Genomic DNA, 9629 nt, shown 5'->3' on the forward strand with positions numbered 1-9629 from the left:
TAGCATTATTTATAATGTTCTATATGTAATCTTATACATCTTAAATCTTATAATGTTCTCCTTCAGAGGTGAATGAGTGTAGCGGTGACCCTTGTCTAAATGGAGGTTTTTGTATCGATCTGTTGAATGATTTCTACTGTCGCTGCACTGACAACTGGAAAGGAAAGACGTGTAACTCACGTAAGTAAATGTATAAATGTATTTTCATTTTAGGCATCTAACTGTCCGTGCCTGCACTCAAAGTGGACTTGTTGTTACAGGAGACAATCAGTGTGATTCCAGTACATGTGCTAATGGAGGAACGTGCCACGATCATGGAGACTCATTCCGATGTGTGTGTCCTTCCGGTTGGGGTGGCAGTACCTGTAACACGGGTGAGATAGGAACCAAAACACCTCCATGCTGAACTCATTTAGTCTGTATCTTTCTCACTATCTCTCTCTCTTTCTTTTTAGCCATGAACAGCTCATGTGAATCTGGTCCGTGTCTAAATGGTGGGACTTGCATTGGAGGGGGCAGCGTCTTCACTTGCGTCTGTAAGGAAGGATGGACGGGGCCTATCTGTGCTCAGGGTAAGACCACACCCACTTATCTGTTTCCCGCTAGCTTACTCTCTTTTCCAAAAATATCAGCTAACTAAAACCTTGAGCATGTTTAATTGTGATTTACTCCCACATGTATAGCTGTGATTGGGCTTTAGGTGTGCTGGCAGGCTGTGATTTGCCCTGACAGGTCTAGTTTTGATATATCCTCTGGTAGTTCTGCCTTCATGAGATGTTTTCATTCTGTTTTCAGATGTTGATGACTGCAACCCTCATCCCTGGTAAGTGATGCAATAGATAAAGTAAGTGGAGAAAAGTACAGAAAGGAGAGCAAAAAAACAAAACAATCACTCACGCAAACAACTGAGCTTGTCATTCACAAAACTTTGGCAGAACTTAGTGAGTCTCTTAGGGAGATAGAATATAAATGTCTAAATGCCTGCTGAGGGCCTACTAGTTAATGCGTCTGTAGCATCTTTATCTTGGTAAGCTTGTCAGTTAAGATCAAGTATGTTTTACTCAGATGCCATCTCTCTGTCCCTCTCTCTCTGTGCAGTTATAATGGGGGACAGTGTGTGGACGGGGTCAACTGGTTTCGTTGTGAGTGCGCACCTGGATTTGCAGGGCCTGACTGTCGCATAAGTGAGTGAATACATCTGCACATACTGTATCTGTAAACATGATTCAATGATACAGCAAGAACTATGAATTCATGACAGGAAAAAAAAGTGTTTTATTGTTAAAAATTTAAGATAAAGTACTTACCATAAAATTATTTTACTATTTAAATGAATAAACAAATATAAAAATATTAAATATTAGTTTACAAGTGGAATGTTTAAAATAAAGTATGTCTCCTTATGTTCTGAAATACTTAAATATTTGCATATATAAAATATTTTGCAGTAAACTTAAAATATATTATAAATAATAGTTTTATATTTTACCATCGTTTTGATTGTCATTCACAATGCTTCATGGGATCGCAGTTCTTTCCGTTAAGTACACAGTTGGTCCGTGTGGGCCTAGAAAGGCATGGGTTCGACAACCTATATGTGCCAGAGATTATTTCAGAAATATGAATGTAGGCTACCTCGCATCTGCACTCACATTACCCATCAGCCTACTTTGGCACACTGCTAGTTTTATTTAGTTTTCCAACTATCAAAATCTGTGTGGCAAAGCTGTGTGACCCACTGGACAGCACAGATCGGATCCTAGCACTCCTAGTTAGGGGTAATGTTAAATAGCCATTATAATGCAATATATAATACAGGTCCAGGAAGTGCTCTCTCAGCTGCAGGAAGATATCAAAACCCTGAAATGACACCTTCAACAATAAAGCCAGAGAACAGAAGAGTATTTTATACATATCGTCATCTAGCAGTATCAGAAATGAACTTTCCTATTATGGGGCAAATTTGTCCCCTCAATTGTTCATTTTTCAGGGGCATATTTTACCTTTATAAGGGCAATTATTCTAATCTTTTTAAACACATTTGTCATCTTTTATGCTAAATTCTTAAATTAAATTAAATTAGAATAATAAGACAATAAGCTGTTACCTGTGTAAGTGGCATTTAGATGTATTTACAAACTGTTTAATGCTGCTCAGAAGATTTACACAGTAATTACAATTATATAGTGTTATGAAATTAAAGTTTTAAATATAATATTTTGAATAGCCTTTAGAAATATGAAATTAATGACAAAATGAAACGATACTTAGATTATGAGAGTAAGACCGCCAGCCAGTAGGTGCCAGCAAGTAACAGCGTTTTGAACGAATCGGTTGAATGAACCGACTCACTCATCAGGAATGAAGCAAAGGGCTGTCTATGGGTCATTGAATCATTCACTCAACCGATTCATTTAAAGAATCAAATTCATTAAGGAACAGCACTGTGCAGTGTTTGGAGTCAGCCTTGCTACTGTTCTGTGGCTTTATGTTGCAATAGCATTAATTCATTTGATTTCAGCTTCATCCCTTGTTCAAAACTCAGCGTGCTGTCGAAAATAAAAGTTATGACTGCTGTATGATGAGCCATTTAATATTAAATCGAAAAACTAATGAACCAGGTGAATGTACACGGACCACAGTCTTGTACCTTTTTCAAGTCTTGTTTTTTTTTCAAATACTTTTTTGCTTCAAATAAAAGTTTGTAATGTTGTGATTCACCTCATAGCTGGTTGGCTTGGTTTATGGCTTATAGCGCTTTAACAAAGTCTTTTTTTTTATCACAATAGGAAAAATGTATCGAAAATATTTCCGTAACCAACACCGCTTAAAAAGTGAGCGTACACTAATGCGCTCTGTTCCATTTAGTGCAACTAGTGGTGCAAAAATCACACATTTAACCTTTAAAACTTTAAATGGAAATTCAAATCTATTTTCTAAATGGATCTAAATTACCTTATTGTGAACAGTTCATCAATGCATGTGTCTAATTTTTTTTTAGCTCATCATTTATCAAAATGTCGGTCTCCCTGTAAAACGACAGACTTCTCACTGGTGACGACTTCTACAATCATATAGTCTGCATAAGCCCTGTCCCTTTCTTACAATCGACTGCAAGCTTGCATTAAGATCTGCTCCATTAATTCAAAAACAAAAACAAAACAAATTCACTCGGACGTATGTCACAGTACGGAAGAAAAGATCTGTCACTACTTTCCTTACATTGCCACTTTAACACACTCTCTCTACTTCTGTCTCTCACTCGATCTCAGACATAGATGAGTGTCAGTCCTCTCCCTGTTCGTATGGAGCCACATGTGTGGACGAGATTAATGGATATCGCTGTCTGTGCCCAGTGGGACGAGCTGGACCGCGCTGCCAGGAGTGTGAGTTCCCACTGACAGACCACCCTACTTGTTTGCATTATGAGAAATGAAGTGTTGAAAATCTTTGCTGTCTACTCATGCTGTGTGAACACACCTTAACTTGAGCCAAACAAAACTGGACCAGACTTAATTGCCTGTTTCAACAAAGTTCAACAAGAATCTGTGGTAGTACTGCAAGGGCTCCATCAGTGTTTGTGGGGAAAAAATGAAATATGTGTTCAACAAAAACACATTGATACGTCACTGATACATTCAGCGAAATGTTTCATTGTCCCTCCCACATTGACAATTTTTATGATTATTAATTAATTAAAATCACTCATGTACAATATATAACAGAGGTCTCTGGCTCCATTTATTTGTTCAAAAACACAGAGTTATTTAAAATGTTAACTGTTTTCTATTTTAATATATTTTTATTCCTGTGATGGAAAGCTGAATTTTCAGCATCATTTCTCCAGTCTTAAGTGTCACATGCTCCTTAGAAATTATTCTAATATGTTGCTGATTTGCTGCTCAATAAACACATATAATTATTATCAATATTTAAAAAGTTGTGCTGTTTAATATTTTTGTGGAAACCATTATACAATTTACCAGGAATTTCTGATTCATCGAAACCTTATAAATGTATTTCACTGTCAAGTTATTGCATCCCTACTGAATAAAAGTATTAATTTTAGAAAAAACAGTTGCTGACCCCAAACTTTTGAACAGTACTGCAACTTTCAAGATCTGATCTCACTTTCTTTCTCTGTGTTCCTCTCCATCTCTTGTCATCTGTAGTCATTGGTGTTGGAAAGGCATGCGATCGCTCAGGGTTGCAGCTTCTTCACGGTGATCGTTGGGAGGATGGGTGCAACAGCTGTCAGTGCATGAACGGAAACATCAAATGCACTAAAGTGAGTCCTATGATATACCTCAGACTGTGCTACTGTAGTTGCTAATCTTACAGTCCAAGTGTAGTCACATTCAGTGTAAAATGTTATTGTTGGAAGGAGTTAAAAAGGTTAAAATGCATCTCACAAACTTAAAATATCAATCTCACCAACATAATTTTTTTTTGCATAAAGAAAATGACGCCTCCATGTAGCTCCATGAATTATTTTATTCATTATTTATTTTTATCTATACATATAGATTCTTCATTAAGTTTTTTTTTTATTGTGACCGCAGGTGCGTTGTGGTCGTCAGCCCTGCATGTTGCAGTCAGACTCTGGTGAGCCACAGCGCCCCCTGTGTCCACTAGGACAGGAGTGTGTAGCGCATCATTTCCTGTCTTGCCTTCGTCCACCCTGCAGTCAGCTGGGAATATGCTCCACCTCTGAACGTCTACTACAGCCCATCAGCACTCGGTGCCTACCCAACAACGGCTACCGAGATGATAACTGTGCTCATGTTACGCTTGTATTTGACTCTGACAGTGTCCCGCAGGTAAGAGGTTTTCATTTAGTAAATGCTGAAAGTATTGAAAGACACACACATCTTATTAACTCACATAAACATGATTTCCAACCAAAACACCAACATTTGTGGCATGTTCGTGGGGTTGTTTAACAGGGCACAACTGCTGAAGGTGTTTGCACAGAGCTAACGTATCTGCCAATCACACGAACCCTGGCCAAAGACCACACCCTTTCCATTCTTTGTGACCAATCACCGTCCAGCCGTAATGCCGTGGAGGTTGCTATGGTGAGCTCACTCTCTTCAACCATCAGTCTTTAATCCTATGAAATGACCTCATTGGTTGTAAACAAGCCCATGTACCCAATCTCAGAGCTGCTAAGAAAAAAAAGCAACACGTCTTGACGTACAACATAAAAACACTGGTAACAAGCAAAGGAAAAATGTTAACGATGAAGATTTTAGTGACATTTTAGTTTTCACATGACAATAAATAGATAATGCACTTTACTGTATCTTTTGCACTTTAACTGATGTTTTCTGATCTGTTTTTCGTCTTGTGTGCCACAGAAAAAATGAGTAGTATGTCGCAAGTCTGATCTCTATTCTTAAATGCAACACAAAATGCATCCAAACTAAATAGTAAAAGTTTTTTATGATCAATTAGCATCTGCTATTAATGGACACGCCTCCAACTTGGAAAGTTGGGCCTGCTTAAGTTTCCTTCTGCTAAACACAACTGTGGTTACATTTATGTGGACTCGTCTCGTATAAGCAATCACTCTGACATTTCTTGAATGCAGCATAAAACAGTTTGTATGAACACACTGAAATTTTCACCCTGTAACAACTCTTCCTGAAACCATCACATCTGTTTTCCTTCACTTTGGAGTGTTTATTTCTCTCTTTCCATCTCGTTTCTGCTTTAAAACATTTCCCTGCCTGTCTTCCAGTTTGCATTCTTTCATAAAAGGCACTTTAAATCAGTCAAATGGCTTCAAAAGAGTGCTTGTAAAATTGTATTCTTTTTTTTTAATCAAGATTTTATCTAAATGTTTGTTTCACAGGTTTTTATTTTATTTTATTTTTTAGCTTTTCATCTTTAACATACCTCACCTGTCCTGCTCTACACCCTCTCATCTTTCTCTCTCTCTCTTTCTCCTTCACTCGCTCTGAGACCATTGCTGTAGTAATCTTGGGGAAAGGTCTGGTCCTCTACTTTAAGCCCTTAATGGCCAGAATCTTAGTTCTACTATTTCTGTGATGTTGTAATGCTCTCAAGATTTATGTTGTAACATTGAAAGATTTCCGGAAAAGGAGCGGTAACCTTTTATGGTTTAAGCTCTCATAAGACTTTGCTTTGTGCTGATGTTTTAAACTCAGCACTGGGACGTCCCCTGTTGAATCCAGTGTGGTTATACTCTTGACTATTACCACAGAAAAATGACATGTGGCTGGTCATGAAATTTAAGGGAAAGGTGAATAACTTGCTCAGTCAGGTCTTACTTCTTTCATTTCTGATTATTCAATTATTTAATTTCAATTATTTTTACTCTAAATTCCTCTTAGCAATCACTCTGACATAACTCGAAGGCAAACAGTAGGCTACATAATTTATGCTGTCTTTCTTCCTTAGTCATTCCAACATGTCCCCATCATTCCTCCTCTTTTCTCTGACTCTACTTTTTCCTAGTTATTCAGTTTAAATTTTAGAGTGCTTTCTAGAGTGCTTCAAAACCAAAAAAAATCGTATTACTTTGTTTATATCCTGGTTCAAATTCGATTTTTCCTTTGTAGTTATCCTAATAGGATAAGGAATTTTTCGTTGCGTGTTACATAAATCGGTTTAATTTGTGGTTGAACATTTTCCTGGATGTCGCAATCTGTATTCTGTGATTGTCTGTTTCAATAGTAAGGTTGTGTCTGCTAAATCTGTACCTAAACTATGTGGCTCTTAGTTGTTGTTTTCTTTTACGTGACTGTGTAACTATACATTTGTGTACTGTGTTTTTAGGGCCAAATAGCATTACATTGACTCTGTTATTGTTTTTTAGTTTCCCAACAAGTGATATAATTATGTTTAATTAGTGTTGTAATATGATTCGGCCTAATTAGTTTGACAGTGCTGTTCTGTTCCAAAGTGGTGGGTGTCTAAGTAAAACATCAGGACTAAAGCTGAGAGAAACGACTTGAGTCTGCACATTTTCATTTGCTCTTTTTCATTCTCTCTCTTTTGTTTTCCTCAGTCATACGAGCAAAACAGCTTTGTTGAGGGACGAGCTCATATACAGGATGTTGTCCGGTCCATCATTGATGTTCTGTCCAAACTTCACAACAGCACGTTACTGTTGGCTGTGAGAGAGGTCAGAGTTGACACTCAGGACCCGCGTCCCCAAGCTGGTGAGTGAGATCCTTTCTCTTTTCACCTGCTCATCCTTTCTCACTCTTTCAATCCTTTTTCTCATGTTGCCATTCAAAAGTTTAGGGTCAGTATGCTTTTTTTATTCAGCATGTGACAAAGACATTTACAGTGTTACAAAAGACAATGTTACAACTGTTTTCAACATTGATAATAAGAAATGTTTCCTGAGCAGCAAATCAAGCATAATAGAATTATTTCTGCAGGATCATGTGACACTAAAAACTAGAGTAATGATGCTGAAAATGCAGCTTTGGCATCACAGGAATAAATGACATTTTAAATGGGTAAACAAACTGTATTTGTTGATCAAATAAATGACTTTTGTCTCTCTCGCTACAGGTTACCTCATCCCGTTGCTGTGTGTGTTGTTTGTGGTATTATGGATCTCATGTGTCATCGTGTGCGTGTGGTGGTTCCGGAGACGCAGGAAAGCGAGACAGAGAGAGGACACGCAGATGGAGGAAAGCATCAACAACCAGCGCGGGACACTACTGAGCGCTCGCACACCTCACAGAGACAACACGGACCCGCTGCAGGAGAACAAGAACCTGCTTTACCCTCTGGATCGGGTTGGAGACGGAGCTGAGCGTGAGGAAGAGGAGGAAGAGGGAGATGAAGAGAGCGACAGAGGGGTAGTTCTGCACAAGTGCTCATCTCTCGCGTGCTCTAGAGGGGACGCAGTGTACACTATTCACACTACAGCCCAAAGTCAGCCACACAGGACACACTACAGCAGCAAAGACAACCGCTGCAAGAACAATGTGAACGAGAGCTTAAGCGAGCACATGAAAGATCACTATGTATGAAAAAGCCAGACAAACTGGAAAAACATAAGTATTTTTTTCACTGACTGATCTGAAAGCATCTGGGGCTGGCGTGATTGGCGTTTTTCATCCTTTTTATCATCGTGTAGTCAAATGAGACAGGGATTTGTGTCACATAAATGCAGCAAATCAGACTTTCAAAGAATGGTTTTCAAAATCCTTTTCTTTTGTTTACACTTGCACTCACTTTCCTTAAAAAGAAGGACATTTTTACACAAGGCTGAACTTTGAGATTATGTCTGTGAACTGTGGCGAGACCTTTGACCCTTGGGGCTGAGGAGAAATTAGCGATAGGCAGCTTTAAAGTGTTTTTGATTATGTCCAGACCTGCCCAAAGTCAAGTGCTAGGAACCGTTAAATCTTCCAGAGGTATAAATATATATATATTCAAGTGCCTCATTGAACCTTCAAGACAGTTCTTACACCTTTTATATACATTTTTAATGATGATACTCAGATGTTGGTTCTTATTGTTTTTGTTAACAAATGCTACATATACACTTAAAGCCAGGGTTAGTTCACCCAAAAAAAGGTCACCATTTAGTCACCTGTGTGTCACTCTAAACCCATATGACCTTCTTTCTTCTGTTTAATACAAAAAGGAACATAAGAGTGTATTAAGTTGCTCAGGAACTTTCAAGCTTCAAAAGGGGCGCATAAACAACATAAAATTATCGTCAAAGTATCATAAAATACATTTGTATGGTATATTCCAAGTCTCTTGGAGCTATTTTTGGTCTATTCGTCACACAAAAATGGCGAAAAAACAAAATGGAAAAAAGTCATTATTCACTAATATCTTACATTATGTTGGCCTGTTAACTGTTCAGTTTGAGTTTTGAGACCAGATCAATTAATGAACAAATCATTCAGAGCGTTTTGTGAACAAGATCAACCGATTTACTGGAAAGAACTCAAAACATGAATCGGAAAATCTCTACCTCTCTCACCACGGAGATCTATGGCGGATGTCAAGATATTCATTGAATAACAACTGAAGTTTGTCCCTGACACAAATCTATTGTAGACTTTTCAAAGATGCATTTATTTTTAAGATACTTGACAGCCTCAGTGCTTAATCACTTTCGCTAAACAGAAAAAAAGAAAGATATTTGGAATGACATAAGGGTGACTAAATAATGACAGAATTTTCATTTTTGGATGAACTATCCCTTTAAGACTGTTAAGAAAAAAGGTCTACTTTTTCTATTATTGTTATTGAAAATAACCGTCTTTGGGAATTGGTACTCGTAGTCCAGACAGTAAAAGAGTATTCTGACTGATACATTCTCATTCAGCTTTTGATAGGTGAAATTATAGCTCATTTTTTGTTCTTTAACATGACAGCCATATAAACAGAACAGTCAAAGTGTAAAAAAATTGAGGGCCACTTCAATCAACGCACTATTGTGTTGTCCCAAAACACTTGGCCTTTTGGTCACACAGTATGGGAAAATTATTTTAGTTCTTTAATTACAAAGAGATATAGACAAAATAGACAAAATATGCATATGTACATATGTAAATAGTGGAAAAACACAGCTGTGTATATTTGAGTTTAGTAAGTTATGTGACCTTTTTATTATTGTCATT

At 37.6% G+C, this 9629-nt stretch overlaps 1 protein-coding gene across 2 annotated transcripts in view; it reads left to right on the plus strand.

Moving 5' to 3' along the window:
* The window catches only part of jag2a (jagged canonical Notch ligand 2a), a 41376-nt gene extending 32250 nt beyond the window's left edge, over positions 1 to 9126 (plus strand). For both annotated transcript variants that reach the window (XM_084391351.1, XM_084391352.1), the window contains 11 exons: positions 67 to 180; positions 261 to 374; positions 456 to 572; positions 796 to 823; positions 1099 to 1184; positions 3273 to 3386; positions 4173 to 4288; positions 4563 to 4820; positions 4947 to 5078; positions 7037 to 7190; positions 7552 to 9126. In XM_084391351.1, the coding sequence (XP_084247477.1) occupies positions 67 to 180; positions 261 to 374; positions 456 to 572; positions 796 to 823; positions 1099 to 1184; positions 3273 to 3386; positions 4173 to 4288; positions 4563 to 4820; positions 4947 to 5078; positions 7037 to 7190; positions 7552 to 8018 (1700 nt within the window). In that variant the 3' untranslated portion in view covers positions 8019 to 9126. The remainder of the gene's footprint in view (positions 1 to 66; positions 181 to 260; positions 375 to 455; positions 573 to 795; positions 824 to 1098; positions 1185 to 3272; positions 3387 to 4172; positions 4289 to 4562; positions 4821 to 4946; positions 5079 to 7036; positions 7191 to 7551) is intronic.
* Positions 9127 to 9629: the final 503 nt, after the last annotated feature.

The sequence above is a fragment of the Rutilus rutilus genome (assembly GCF_951802725.1).
Source record: "Rutilus rutilus genome assembly, chromosome: 20".
NCBI classification, from domain to species: Eukaryota; Metazoa; Chordata; class Actinopteri; order Cypriniformes; family Leuciscidae; genus Rutilus; species Rutilus rutilus.